The sequence below is a fragment of the Rutilus rutilus genome (genome assembly GCF_951802725.1).
Source record: "Rutilus rutilus genome assembly, chromosome: 11".
Taxonomy (NCBI): domain Eukaryota; kingdom Metazoa; phylum Chordata; class Actinopteri; order Cypriniformes; family Leuciscidae; genus Rutilus; species Rutilus rutilus.
In genome coordinates, this window is record NC_140216.1 from 18,573,239 (window position 1) to 18,588,884 (window position 15,646).

At 38.1% G+C, this 15,646-nt stretch overlaps 1 protein-coding gene across 9 annotated transcripts in view; it reads left to right on the top strand.

The window, feature by feature from the left end:
• ptprua (protein tyrosine phosphatase receptor type Ua) overlaps positions 1-15,646 on the top strand; it is a 480,983-nt gene that overhangs the window by 270,380 nt on the left and 194,957 nt on the right. For all 9 annotated transcript variants that reach the window (XM_084423701.1, XM_084423706.1, XM_084423703.1 and 6 more), the window contains exon 4: positions 13,295-13,376. In XM_084423701.1, the coding sequence (XP_084279827.1) occupies positions 13,295-13,376 (82 nt within the window). The remainder of the gene's footprint in view (positions 1-13,294; positions 13,377-15,646) is intronic.

Here is a 15,646-nt window from a genome sequence, read left to right on the forward strand (position 1 = left end):
GTTGCTAGGATATTTTGGGTGGTTGCTAGGGTCTTTTGGGTGGTTGCTAGGCGGTTGCTAGGGTATTTTGGGTGGTTGTTAGGCGGTTGCTAGGGTGTTATGAGTGGTTACTAGGATGTTTTGGGTGGTTACTAGGGTGTTGCTAGGGTATTTTGGGTGGTTACTAGGGTGTTCTGGGTGGTTGCTAGGCAGTTGCTAGGATATTTTGGGTGGTTGCTAGGGTCTTTTGGGTGGTTGCTAGGGTATTTTAGGTGGTTGCTAGGGTGTTCTGGGTGGTTGCTAGGCGGTTGCTAGGGTGTCTTGGGTGGTTGCTATGGAGATTTTAGGCCATTGCTTATTGGCTGCTCGATAATATAAATCCTCTGAGGGAGAGAGAGAGGGAGAGACGCAGGGGTGTCAGGCCCTTTGTGTCTGTGTGTGTGAAAACGTCGGTTTGGATTTGAATTTTTTTAGAATGCCCAATGTTAAAGGGTAAGTTCGGTATTTTACACTTAAAGCCCTGTTTACAGATCGTTTCTGATGAAATAGAACGGTTAAGATTAAAATTTGGACACATGCTGCTGTCCCAAGAATTTTAGGTTTCTTTCGCTTTCCCCAAAACCTCTAGAATGGGTGTATAGGTGCACTGGAACAATCCTTCATAAAACGCATTAAACTTTCGTTTACAAAGACGTGAAACTCACCGAGTGGTTAGGGGTGTTCACTGATATGCTCACACAAAAATCGCTGCAAAAGATGCTTTCCAACAGGTGTTTTACCATTCGTTGTAAAACTGTGGATCTATTTTTCCAAACGTCTCACACCTGTAGATTCTTCCGTTGAGAGCTTGAATAATAGACACTCCAGCCCAGTTGGTGGCGATAATGCACCTTTGCCAATTGCAAGCAAACCGCTGGCATTTCATTGAATACACAGAAGAAGCAGAAGAAGAAGCGGCGGAGTAATACCGTACCTCACACAGCACATTCAATACAAGTCAATGGAGTTGGACAAAAACTACGATAAAACCTGTTGGAAAGCATCTTTTGCAGAGATTTTTGTGTGAGCATATCAGTGAACACCCCTGACCACTCGGTGAGTTTCACGTCTTTGTAAACGAAAGTTTAATGCGTTTTATGAAGGATTGTTCCAGTGCACCTATACACCCATTCTAGAAGTTTTGGGGAAAGCGAAAGAAACCTAAAATTCTCGGGACAGCAGCATGTGTCCAAATTTTAATCTTAACCGTTCTATTTCATCAGAAACGATCTGTAAACAGGGCTTTAAGTGTAAAATACCGAACTTGTCCTTTAAGTCAATGGGAGTTTTTCCGAGTTTTGATCGTCATTTTTAGGAAAACCGTAAGTCCGATCAGTTAGAAAAGATATAGCATACCGAGTCAGAACAGTCTGAGTGTCTGAGCCGAATTTGGAGTATGTAGAGTTAAAGCTCTAGGCTGCATTCAATTTATATTTTTAGGTCAGAAGAATAATAATAAGTTTAAGTACAATATCAGTAAGTTGGCTCTCTCAAGCCAACTTAATAATAAGTTTAAATAGGATTTCAGTAAGTTGGCTTTCTCAAGCCAACCTAATAATAATAAGTTTAAATACAATATCAGTAAGTTGGCTTTCTCAAGCCAACTTAATTACCTGCCAGAACTGTCTTACACGACCGCATTCCCAAACAGCAGGCATCCGAAAGCAAGATAACTTTATTGCATTTCGTCTGCTCGCTCGGAGGTGCAAGTAATTTATTATATACGAACATTATTATATACAGTGGATTCTCCTACTGCAGCAACTTCACCAACTGAAATTATTTCAAAGAAATGTAATCTTACCGTACTAATGTCAGTGTCTGATTTAAAGTGGCCAGAATGCTAGATCTAACGAGCTGTAACTGATGAAAATAACTGTAATTTTAACGGTCAAATATTGCATATAAACATCAGTAACAGCTTTAACTTGTCAATACTGGCAAATAACCATGGTATAAGCGGGATAATCCACGGCTAGCTAAGCATTAAACAATCTGAATGTGCTTTGTGTCGGTGGTTCATTGCCTCGACATTGTTCATTAAAATGCACAGCTAGCCGTGGATTATACCTTACATAGAAAACAGTTCCGTTAAATTGTAATAATATTTCAAAATATTATTGTTTACTCTATCTTTGATTAAATCAATTAAACATTAAACATTCTTATTCCATGCATTTTTGCATGAAATTGTAATATGGAGAATTCTGTTGACTCCAGTTATAAAACTAAACAAACAGCACACGGGGTGTTTTTGGCTTGGACAAATATAAATTAATAAGAACAACATAAAGAAAGACAATGAAGATGACAACAGAGAATAGAATTAAAGAAATAAAGAAACAGTTCTGAATATTCAGTGGTTTTGCAATCTGGCTGTAGCAAGCTGTTGTAATAAGCTTAGGAAAGACTTTGACTCTTGTCCAAACACTTGCCCAGTCGATGATAATTTATCTTCTGTCCTTTTAACTCCTTTTACATGACTGTCCCTGTCCCATTCCCACTGGTCTTCTCTTGGCTCACACTTGTCTCCATGGTTCTATATTCCATCATTTTAAGTGCCAATTGCAACCATGTTTTGCTAGCTGATTAGTAGAGTTTAATTTTTAAGTTGATACCTCATTTGTGTTGTGTATGTTTCTGTCTTCAGCTGCGTGGAAAAACCAAATCAAATGTTCAATCAAATCATGGTTGCCCATAAACGCCTAATATAAGCTCAACAATAGTGCCTTGAATGGAGCCCGCTGTGTGGCACAGTCTTTCTACACTGTAAACCCTAATAAGTTCACAGAACTCAAAAATTATTTTGTAACAGATTACACAAAAATATTTTAGTGATGTTTTTAAAAGTTTTAAGTTTACATAAAATAAAAATTACATTTCCAGTTGCCTTAAATTATCCCAATGTTACCTTATAAATATTGATATTCCTCAACTTATAATTAGGGAGTAATTCACTCAAAATTTTCTATATTTTTCAACTCATATAAAGTGGGAAATACACTCAAAATTTTCAACAATTTTCAACTCATAATGTGGGACATGCACTCAAAATTAATTCTAAACTGAAATACTGATGTCGGCCCACTACACAATTATAATCAGCTAATAATGTTAGAAAACATGAAAGTGACACCACAGTGACAATTTAACAACTTTTTTTTATTTAACAAAATGCGCTTTTTAAAAGGCACGAATCAAAGGAGCTCAGTCAAAACAAAGTGCTTGTGATAAATTAAAACAAAAGGAAAAGGAAATGAATCCATAAAAACAAAATGTGTTTTAAAGTACATTAAGTGTTAATAGTTACATATTCTGATAGTGGTCATTGCTACAGAGGGTAGATTCAGTATTTTGGGTCTCCATCTCACATTATTCAGTAAACATTATGATTAAAACTCACAAAGGATTCATGATAAAATTCAATAAGATTCTAAGTATAATCCATCCTCAACAGCAATGACAACTATTAGAATGTGGAGCCATTTAACACTGTTTAAAAACATTTTGGCACTTACTGTACCTTGAAGGCTGCAACTCACTTTTTAAAAATAAAACATTTAAATAAAGTACTGGTTTCTACTGTGCCGTACTTCACTGGCAACATCAAGTTAGTGCATCAAGGTAGGTATTAGGCAACAGAACATTAAAAAGGTATAGTGCATGAATTGAACAGTCGTTTCCCACAACGTGGGCTGGGCAATACATCAATGTTGTGATATTTATCTATTAACAATCAATGTATTAAATCTGAGGTAGAAGAGGCAAACAGTGTCACATCTTAAATCTGAGGTAGAAGAGGCAAACAATGTCACATCTTAAATCTGAGGTAGAAGAGGCAAACAGTGTCACATCTTAAATCTGAGGTAGAAGAGGCAAACAGTGTCACATCTTAAATCTGAGGTAGAAGAGGCAAACAGTGTCACATCTTAAATCTGAGGTAGAAGAGGCAAATGATTACATTTGTAAAGAGGGGGGGAAAAAACAAAAACTTCCTCAATACTCAACAGTGATTCACTCATTGAACAAATCATTCTTCAGCTTCAGTAGACGCCCTTTCAGTGGTTTGTTGTCCTCAAGACACATCACAACTTTTTGGATAAATGTGAATGTAAGCTCGAGGTTCTTTGGGTACTGTAGGTCTAGTGCATAGACGTACCCAAAGAGCAGGAGAAATGAGTCAGCCAGATTTGTGGGACCACTCACAAGTATTTCATCCTCCACGACAATACAGATGCTCTCAGGGCTGAAGAGGGCCGCATCAGTAGTGTCACCCGTGACGACTGTCAGGAGAGCCACCAGAGTGTCAGTGAGGTCTGGACCATCTGCTGACTATAAAACACAAATAATACAAGAATGAGTTCAGCCCCTCAAGGATACAAATCATGCTAAAGATGTCTAAACATTACTGTCACTTAGCACTTAGACTGCAACTAAGCCATATGTTTAAACTATTTTCTTTACATATGCTTATATCTTATGTTAGTTTCACACCTATCTGTTAGCATACTTTGTGTTTAGTGGAATGCTTTATACTTACCTTTTCATTTATGTAATTTCTACATGTCAGTTTACAGAATAACAACTCAAGTAAACTTCATAAACAGGTCCTGGGGGGTATTCCAGAAAGGAGGTTCAACAAACTCTGAGCCTAACCCTGAACTCTGAGTTGACTTACCCTGTGAAGTGAAACTCTTGAGTTTTCAGTTCCAGAACAGCTGATCTGAGTTAGGTAAGTCGACTTTGAGTATGTTAACTCTGAGTTGAGCTCGTGCCTGACGACTAGTAAAAAGCCATCATCAATGGAGCTGTGATTCACCATGGCAACAGGGGAGAAAACAGGAAGCAGACATTTTATGCCACGTCCAACAGAGGCAGAGGAGCTGGTCCTGGGTTAGTGTTAGGGTTTCCCTCTGGAATGGATAACTCAGAGTTTCCCTCATCTCAGAATTCACTCTGAGTTTTCACATAACCTGCTTTCTGGAATACCCCACTGGTTCTCCTAGAGTTCTTTGAGTGATGTCATATGTTTAAGCTGATTGAATAGCTAGGCAAAGGGATTGATAGTGAGGCCAGTACACTTACATTACAGGTCCTGAAGAACTTGAAGGCATCTTCACGAAGGTACACCGGAAGTGCACGAAGGACGAGGGCCCGTCTCAAATTTACATCACGTTGTTCCTAGATGGACCAAAAAAAATATCCATTACAATAGTAATTACACAAATGCAGAGCAAACACTTTAAAAAAAAAATCAAAGTGTTAAATAGCTCCATATTCTGATGGTGGTAATTGCTATAGATGGTAGATTCAGTATTTTGAGTCACCATTTCTTCAGTAAAACATTTTTCAAATTAATAACTTTCTATTGTAAATACTTTAATAACTCGCAAAGGAAAAAACTTAAAATTGTAAATCAAATTTTACAAAAACAGTAGTTATTTGGACTTCTTCAAATTGAAGGTTCCTTTTTCTGATAGAATACATCTTGTCAAGACGTCTATCTCTGATGAGATGACAATGTTGTGTTCATGGCATAATCACTTAACCTCGGGGCACAGTCGAGGCAATTCACACTATGGCTTCTTACAGTTCTCTGCAAACAATATGTTAATAATCTGTTTCTGAATCATGCCAAGTTAAAAATTCACCTGAAGGTCATAAATCCTCATGAGCTTGGCTCCTCTGCTATCTTGCCAGTCTTGGTGGCCTTGTCTCTGAACAAGGTGATGAGTTTAGGCGTGTGTCTGTCCAGCTCATTGTAGAATTGAATGCGCAGGTTAACGTTAATTCGGTCGAACTCTGCAAAAATTATTATTATTATTATTTAAGTTAAAATGTGTGTAAAATTTTGAATGAGGGGGGGAATGAGTATGCCAACCAGTCGACAACACATCAGTAATTTGATTAAGTCTGTTCTGCTGCAAAAAACCTAAACATTGTGAATAATTCAGGGTGAAAATCTTTCGTTTTTTTTTTTTTTTTTTAATTCAAATTAGTACACAATTTTACAAAACTCACCTATTGGCATCTGTCTGATGGTGAAACGCTGACTCTCTGTAGCACTCTTTGTAGTCCGATATCTGTACACAACATACGCACAAAGATGATTTTAAAAATAATACATAATGATAAATGAAATTTAAAAAAGTGAATATACAGATTAAAAAAAGTTTCCAAATCTGGCACAATAAGATCTGCTATTTCTGTTGTTGTTGTTTTTGTTTTTAACAAAGTAATAAAGGGTTCAAGTGATCAACTGTGGATCCCACAGTTGAGATAAAAACATTTAGAGAAATAGCAAAAGAATAACTGTGGAAACACATAAAATAAAACCAATTGTTATTAACACTATTTCATAATACATCCTACCTGAACTGTTAAAAGGATTTCGAGATGATCTCACAACCACACACTTGAGCCTACGAAGAAATACAAACACAGGCCTGATTAGCATCATAACACACTCACATTGGGCCCTATTTTAACGATCTGAAACCCGAGTGTCAAAGCGCAAAGCGCAAGTAACTTTGTGGGCGGGTCTTGGCGCTGTTGCTATTTTCCCGGCGGGATAAATGACTCTTGCGCCTGGCGCAAATCTAAAAGGGGTTGGTCTGAAGTAGCTTCATTATTCATAGGTGTGGTTTGGGCGTAACGTGAAATAAACCAATCAGAGCGACATCTCACATTCCCTTTAAGAGCAGGCGCGCTTGTTCTAAAGCGAATTCCTATTATAACGGCGGATTTGCCAGGCGCACGCGAGGAGCGGTTCACACCGACGTTCCCGTCAGGGACGTTGGGGATGGAGAAACACACCCAAATTAACTTCGGTTAAACAGGCGTATGATAATTTGGGTAAATGTGTAAGCTAGATGTATGCTTTTATAATAAACTGTCTATCTATCTATCTATCTATCTATCTATCTATCTATCTATCTATCTATCTATCTATCTATCTATCGTAATAATGTATGATTTGCAAAAATGATAACTGCTGCGTCTGTGTGTAGATGAGAGAATCAAAGTGTATGCGCATTGTGCACACGCTACATTGATTAAGGCCAAGCATGCGCCCTTAAAATAGCATATTAATAACATGCGCAACGCGCCACTGACTTTAAACTGTTTTTTTTCGGTTAGTGGCGCAATTGTTTTCTAAACCTGTAAAATAGCATGAGGGAACGTTTGCGCCGGAACACGCCTCCTCTTTGCGCTGAACCGCCCGGGGGGAGCGCAAGTGTATTTCTTAGTTAACTGACGTGCTTCTGTGCAGGGAAAAGTCCGCTTTGCGCGGGTGCAAAATAGGAATGATACATGCGTCCGTGTACAAAGTCAATTGCGCTGGGTGCAAGATAGGGCCCATTATGTTGTTTAGCATTGTTCGTTTCACGCTAGCACACACATACACACAGCTCGACAACGTAAAATATTGACTGTGTAACGCGGACACTTATTGAAATAAGTATAACGTTACTCAAAGTACGCACATGCATTAACGGCGAACAGCGAAAACAACCACCGGCAGAAACTGGGAAGCAGGGATAACGTTATGCTTTCGGCCTCCGCGCCAGAGAGTTCAAACTCATGGACCTTCCTCCACCATCAATGTCCCGGGCAAACATGCATTATAGGAAATGTAGTTCATCCAGGAAACCGCTGATAACGTTAACGTTAACGTTAACTTACACCGTTGTAAGATGAAGTAAGGTAACTTAACATTAACGTATTTGTCACATTCAACAACTTCTAAAATTATAATTACTTGGATTTGTAAACTATTTACAACACATATTCACATATTTTTAGAACCGTTTATATATATATAAAATATAAAAAAAACGTTAGAGTTACTTACCAAATCAGGGCTGATAAGACGGCGCTTAAGAAAACGAGGGCAATATAAGACTAATGAAAATAACTGAGGTGGTGGTGGTTTGAAGCGGGGGGATAAAAGTGCGCATTCCAAATAAATAAAAACAAATTAAACTGTGTTCCACATCCACATCCACATGGGCTGGCAAAAACTTCCCCGCATCAAGGCAAATTCAAGATGGCTGACTCAGCTTTCCTGAGGGAGAGATAAGACCCACCCACCAGAACGTCATGACGTCGATAACGTCATGACACTACTGTATGGTTCCTAAACTTTTTGAGCGTTCCACACAAATTAGCTATAAAATATTGAGCCCTATTCAATTAAAGTGGCATAAATCTCAACAGAGCTCAACACTTTATAGTTCGGTCAACTGCACAACGACATTTGACTGTTATGACCTTAATAGTTATGAGCTAGTACAACTGTTTGGGATTACAGTGTACCTGCACACATACTGCATACAGTGTGTTTATTAGTGTGTCCCTTTCTGTACTGTAGCTTCCCGTTCATGATCCAGCTCAATGAGCCATGAAACCTGACACATTTTTTTTTAACATGCTTTGCTAATGGATGCCGCAAATTAAGACAGATTGAACCCCCACTCTTCATATTTGAGTCATCAACACACCAACTGTATGTTTTAGTTTGTTTGGCAACATATACGGCAATGTCGTCCCCCCAAACTTCCAATGTCCAAAAAAATATAACCATTCTGAAGTAAACCTTTATTGAGAGCTTTTCTTGGTTCCGTTTTGACAGGGTTTTGACAGTGCATGGGGTCCAATTCATATTGAGATGCATAAGTGCTTTTGGAGATTCAGCAGGGGTTTGTGCGAGACGTGAGTCGCATTGTCAACATTCCTTGGTTTTCCAAGGCTTTTATAAGACATGAAAAGGTATATTTTCTTTTGTGTTTGCGCTCCTGAGCTTGCCCTGATAAAATGGATCCGTACGTGGTGTGCAACAGCGTCCCTCTGGTGTAAATGAGATCCTTCCACTTTTATGCCAACGAGCAATTGTTTCCTGCCTGCATTATTTTGATCTCTATCATGTTGATGCTCAAGACATTTGGTGGGTTGAATACAGGAAATAAGAGCAATGAGATAAATAGTTGACAGTTACTATGAGCTGCAGATTTAAAAACCCACCTTTCTCCTTCTGATCTGTATTGTGCTGCTGCCAGTACTGTAGGTGTTGGAGATGACAAGCAGCCTTTATCAAATATTAACAATGCTACCAGCCCTTCTGTTTCTTGTAATGTTTTGTGCAAGCATTTTACACACATACTGTCCATATAATGCACAATGGCCCAAACCACTACCTTTCTCCCTCTAAGCTGAGGTGTCCTCTGGAGAAAGTAATTTCATTTGCATGTACTCATTTTGCAAATGCTTATACAGTACTCAAACGTAACTACAGAACCAAATGTAACTACCAAACGATATAAAAAATTGTATATAAAAAGCACACTGTTTTTACGATTATGAGCATGATTGTAAATGTGATATTGAATACATACAAATGTTCAATAGTTAATATTAAGTGAATAACATCTCAGACATAATTTTAAACAAGTTTTTGCTATTTCGGTAACGAATACAGTTCCAAACAAACCCACAGCATACCTGTTGTGCGTTTCCGTGCACACATCATTTTTTTGTTACTGAATCAGTTGCTTTGAACGAATCAGTTGAATAAACGATTCCGTGACTCACTCATTAAGTGATTTGTCACCACCTAGTGGTGGTTTTAGTGTCATATTTAAACGTATAATTTAATTTTTCCATCTATATTTAAAATGTGATTCAAAAAAAAAAATCTCAACAGTTTTTATGCAGTTGAATTTGTACCTATTCAGATGCAGCTTCTGTGCCGCTACTGCAGTGCAAAGACTAATTTTGTTTTGTCTCAACACACTCTAGTCTTGGTCTTGGTTTAGGTGGTATTGACTACAACAGTAATATGAGTTGATTAGCACAAAATGTGCAAGATGGGGCACAATCATTTAATCATACATTTGATTGTTGTTTCAAGAAAAATCATCTTGTTAAATGACTACCATTCTGTTTTAATGCAAAAGTATGGTTGTGTATGTAGTATGAAAGCATAAAAAAAAAAAAAAAAAAACTCTTATGTAAATATGTGTATCTATATTTATTTGATTTCTAAGAGAGATATTTGAGAAAAAAAGAAAGAAAAAAAAAGTAATTGATGGTCAAGACATGCAGGAGTTTGATAGATTGGATAGGTTTCGCACACACATCATGAATTAAAAGGTGATTTGATCGCACAAGTCTCATGTTAACTTCTATCATGTTTAAGTCTCTTTGCCATACATTTAGAAATGCCATGGTTCAATGCTGTGTGTCCCATACACTTCTACTGTAAGTTCCATTTTGATTTTAACACAGTTAACGTAGTTAAATTAGCCTCTAGTTGGGTCTTTATTGTAATGTTGGCCATTCTTTTTCTTTCTTGCTGTCACTCTCCCTGCGCAAATGACTCTGTTTGATTCTCCTCCGCTCTATAATTCAGATTTATTCTCTCCTCTCTGTGCTCCATGTCTTGCACAGAATAATAATAATAATAAAATATATATATATATATATACATTTTTCTATTTTCTCTAAAGAAATGTGACTGGAGCTTTTGCATGTACCTCACTGCCACAGTTTGAGTGGTTTCCAGGCTGCTACATGGTGTGTGTGTGCTGTGAGTGATTCTTATGACCTTAAGTTTAATACTTAAAGTGGTTAGGGGTCTGTTCAAAACTCTACACATGAGCAATAGTGATAGTTCTGCTTGCTTTAGCAAACATCACTAAATATGTTTCTGGAGATAAGGACAGTGTGCGCAGAAACCCTAGTGCACTGTCAGGACTCAATGCTAGCTTCAGCTCTGCTTTGATTGGCTGGCTGTTAGTGGCGCCAGCTCATTTGTTGTTTGATTCAGAGCGGTAGGACATCTATCAGCTATCTGTGCCTGTCCAACAATGAAACAGCCGGGGAGGCAGTCTTCCCTTTGTTAGCAGAATGGCTAAAGGTTGTGTAAACGGATGATTGATGTGGGGTACTTGCCGTGTAATTGGCCACCAGAGAGCAAGATCTGTATTCTCAGCAGAGCACAAGTCTTGAGTCAAATTCATCGGTAGGTCAAAACAGGGAGATTGCAGTGCTGAATCATGATGCCTTTAGCTCAGCGAACTCTGGCATAACGTTTTAGATGAGCAAATGCTACCTTGTGGGTAGGCAGAACTGCATGCAAGTGATCAAATATGTATTTGAGTTAGCCAAGATTGTATTGTTTATTGAGAGAGCATAGAATAATTAATCTGTTTGAAACATAAGAGGCAGGATTAGAAATGTGTTTGGGAACAGACACAGTTCAATCAATCACACGAGAACACATGCAGGTCTGTTTACACCAAGAATAAAATGAAAAAGCATAACAAATTGAAAGGAAAAAGCACTTTGCTCATTCACATGCTTCAATGCAAGAGACAACCCAACTGCAGTGATTTTAGAGATAGTGTGAAATGGGAGCATCTTGTGTAATAACAATCACAGGGATGTTCTATTCTATTGATTATAGTACAGCTGTTATCATAAGATTCTATGTAAGTACAGTATAAATATATTTTAAACAATATCAATATCAACCGATGTATTTATCTAGAATACCAGTCCCATTACCCAAAAGCTTATATGTTATTGGTCAGTTTTTTAGCCCCAGTAATCTACATAAATAAATAACTAATGAAGGAATGAACTGACAAATGAATGGACAATCCACAATTTGACTTTTAATTTTTTTTTATTAAATAACTTATAATGTAAATGTCAAATATAAACTTTTTTATAAACAAGTTTTGGTTACACTTTATTTTAAGGTGTCTTTGTTACACTGTAATTATACATTTAAGTACTGTGTAAAATGAAGTAACTACATTTACTTACTATAGGGTTAGGATTAGGTTTTGGTTTGGTTTAGGGTTAGTTGCATGTAATTATGCATGATTTATTGTATTTATAGTATTTATAGTATAGTATTTATACTATAGTAACGTATGTAACAATGACAATGTAAAATAAAGTGTTACCAAAGCCCGTCTACGGAAAGCCTGTTCACTCCAACGCCCTATTAAGTCCTATTGGTTGTAGTTCCAATCAGAGTTCCACTGGGGGCGCTTCGCCATGAGTGCAAAATGAATGGGAGTCAATGGGGCTAGACGGCTAAATTTGTCTCCCTCACCCGATTGCCGTTGAGAAATCTCAGATTTGATTGTAGGTTTTGCAAGTTCAACATGGGTTATAGATCGAAAGTTGAATGAACGAGTACTTATTTCTTTTCGATTTCTTACAGGTTGAGTTGTTGTTGCCCATAACACGCTAGCATTCTGCTAATGACGTCAGCATTCTGACATTTTGAAAGACTTTTTAAAGCAAATAAGTGACTCTAAAAAATCTAACACCAAGCAATGTGTAATGTCTTTGCATCCCCTTTCGAAAACAACATTCAAATTACTAGACAAAAAATTATATGCACTCGTCATGTGAGCGCCCTCATATGGAACAAGAGTGGAACTGCAACCGGAAGTTTATTGAGTGGCAGTTCTCCCCTCATTAGACGTTCTCTGGTGTTACCCAAGTTTCTTTTTCAGTAACTGTTTACAATATTACCAAAGCATTTTTTGTATGTATCTACAAAATAAGGTAAAAAAAAACAATAAAAAAAAACATTTATGTGACTAAATGTTACCGTACAGCAACTTTGTGAAAAAGTGACAATGTGTTTTTTCTTTTCTTTTTTCTTTTTTTTGTACTTCAAATGTGTAAAGGTGAGGTTGTCAAAATGTAGGCTAACATTTGCAGGCAAAAAAGATCCATTGTCAATAGTGTAGTGATGTTTGAAGCAAACCAAGCAGCTTTTTGTTCAATCAGCGGTGGCCAATTTGACCAAGTTGAACATACTGTAAGTGAAAACTGCATTGGGAAACTTTTCCACCTCACATGGATTCCTATTGAAATTACTTGATTTCGGCAGTGATATTTTGCCGAGCAACACTAAATGTGATCGCACATTAACTGAGAATCATGTTGATGCTGGTTCAAATCTTGCCTGGAGTGGCACAAGTAGGACCAGTTACGTCGGTGCTGTGACCCGGATCCAAGCTCCCTGGCTTTAAGAGGTGTCCTTGTTAGAGAGGCTGTCGTCAGTTCAAGCCCTGCTCTTAGCAGGCTGAGGCATTATGTCTTGTTCACATTATAATTGTTTTAGGTAAAAATTCTATAAAAGTTATTTAAAATGTTACTGTAACACAAAACTGTAAAAACGTGTTGTGCCCTTTGCCTTACCTTGTTTGTTTCTTTTCAACTCACTTTTTCATATCTTCCCTTGCAGATCGTATTTGAAGCCACAGTCTCATCCGAGCAGAAGGGATACATCGCCCTGGATGATATAGTGCTGTTAAACTACCCCTGCTGTAAGTTCTGTTCCTCTACAGACATAAAATAACACATTCTCACTGACCTTTTCCAGCATAGAGGGGGGCGTATGACCAGGTTGGCCCACCCAGATTGAGGAACAAAGGTGGCCATTTCCTCTCATCAGAGTCTCGGGGTACTTACTTTTGATCTGAATAGCCATCATGAAAGACAATTATCCACTGACACTTTTCCTTCCATTTCTCTTGTTCTTGCTCACATCCACTTCCTGCGGCTGACCTTTTTGTCCATACATCACTCTATCTCTCTGTCCCAGCGGTCACCGTCTCAGATTTATTTATTTTCTGGGGGAGAAGAAAGAAAAAAGGGCTTCTCTCTTTGGCTTGTGTGCCCTGTGTGCTGCTACTTAATCTGTTGCTTCACTCAGGTGTGAATAAGAGTGACTCTCCTGTGTCCATCTCTGCTCTGTTATTTTTTTCCCTTCTCACTCTTCCCATGTCCTCACTCACCTGCTGACACTCCATTAGCTCTGCTGGAAGTTTGTGTTAGTGGGCACCGCATAATTCTGCTCCAGTAGTTTGGACTGGGGCACTCGGAGCCACAACCCACTGTGGGTCTCACTACCTGCTGACTTCTGGGAAATGCAGTGCAGTCATGCTGACAGGAATGCTGGAGAAAGGAGATTGTATGCGGATGGGGATCGTGCTGTTGAATTGTGAGACTCAGTTTGTGGGCTGCTTTAATTTGATGGAGTCGACTGTAGGCCTCCTGCATTTCAATTTTACACCCCACAGCAAGAACGTAATTGCAAATGCTCCAGAAACAGACACCAAATAGACGCACAAAGTCTTTTTACCCAAGTTTGTAAGCCCAGTGTTGAGCTTTTTTGTATATTTAGAGAGGTCATTTGTTCTGCATGAGTGCGGATACGCTCTTACAAGAAGAGAAAGAGACATTGTGGTGATAATTTAACAAAACTTTGCTCATTAGTGGAAAAACCCTGCTATTACTATTACTTATATTTAGGGTTAATGATTTGAACAAGCACTCTAGCTCTACAACACTTGGGCGCATAACCATCCCACAAATCATCTTTTGAGATGAAAGCTAATTACATTTTCTAGTTTTGTCAGTACATCAAGTTCCGTTTGACACCTGGGCTGTATCTCCCACAAGTAACGTGAGTAAGTTGACCGTGGAGAACATTGGTGGTAATGGTTTTCATGATCATTTTGGGCAAATGCAGCCCTAGACAGTTTAAAAGCTCTCTGTTCAAAATGCTGTTTTAGGCTGATAAAAGCTTTATTACTGCATTTGAAAAAAAACACCCCGAGGCTCTGGAATGCGCAATTTACAATTGATTTTCCTGCTGTACAATTTCTTCCCTACACATTAGAAAAAACTTTCTGTGATAGCACTAAAATCATTGCCGTCTGCCCAGATTTAAATAATGTAGACAGGGCTCTCAGGATCAGCACCACGGGCAGCTCCACTTAAAGACACTGGCACTGGATAATCACAATTCCTTAGGAGTCTGGGATAAAAATAAAATAAAACTTGTATTCAGAAACAATGCATGACAATATAGACTTTTACTTTTGATATATTATTTTATATCAAATAAATTCAGTTATTTGTAATTTTCTATTCATCAAATATCCTGAAAAGAAAACAATCCACAAACATTAAAATGATTGCCAAAGCACACCAGGATGAAATCAGACCAATGAACTGAGATTTAGCTAGTAACACGTTATGGATGGGACAAATAAATTTACTGATAACAGATGGCCATGCTTTCAGCATTTTTTAAAAGTTACATTAATATTTAAAAACACTGAGATATATGTACTTTTGCAATTTTCCGGATTCCGTACTGTTGGGGTGTATAGTACAGTAACAGTGAACTTTAGAGACAGGAAGATGATGCTCAGTTTGCCAAATTTACACATTGCTGATGGAGACCAATTGAAAACATGGCAAGAACTGCTGACAGTCCCAACTCATCATTTCCACCCTCTTCAGTTATCTCCTGCCTCCACGAACTTAAAACATGGATGTCCTCTAACTTTCTACAGCTTAATGCTGGTAAAACCGAAATCCTGTTGATTAACCCTAGATCACAGAGCTCACCCAGACATGACATTTTTATCGATATAGATGGTATTGAGATTAGGCCTTCAAAAACTGTACGGAATCTGGGAGTTTTGTTCGACCCCACGCTCTGCTTTCACTCACACATTAGTCAGACTGTCAAATCATGCTTCTTTCACCTGCGGAATATTGTTCGTATTCGCCCCTCTCTTAC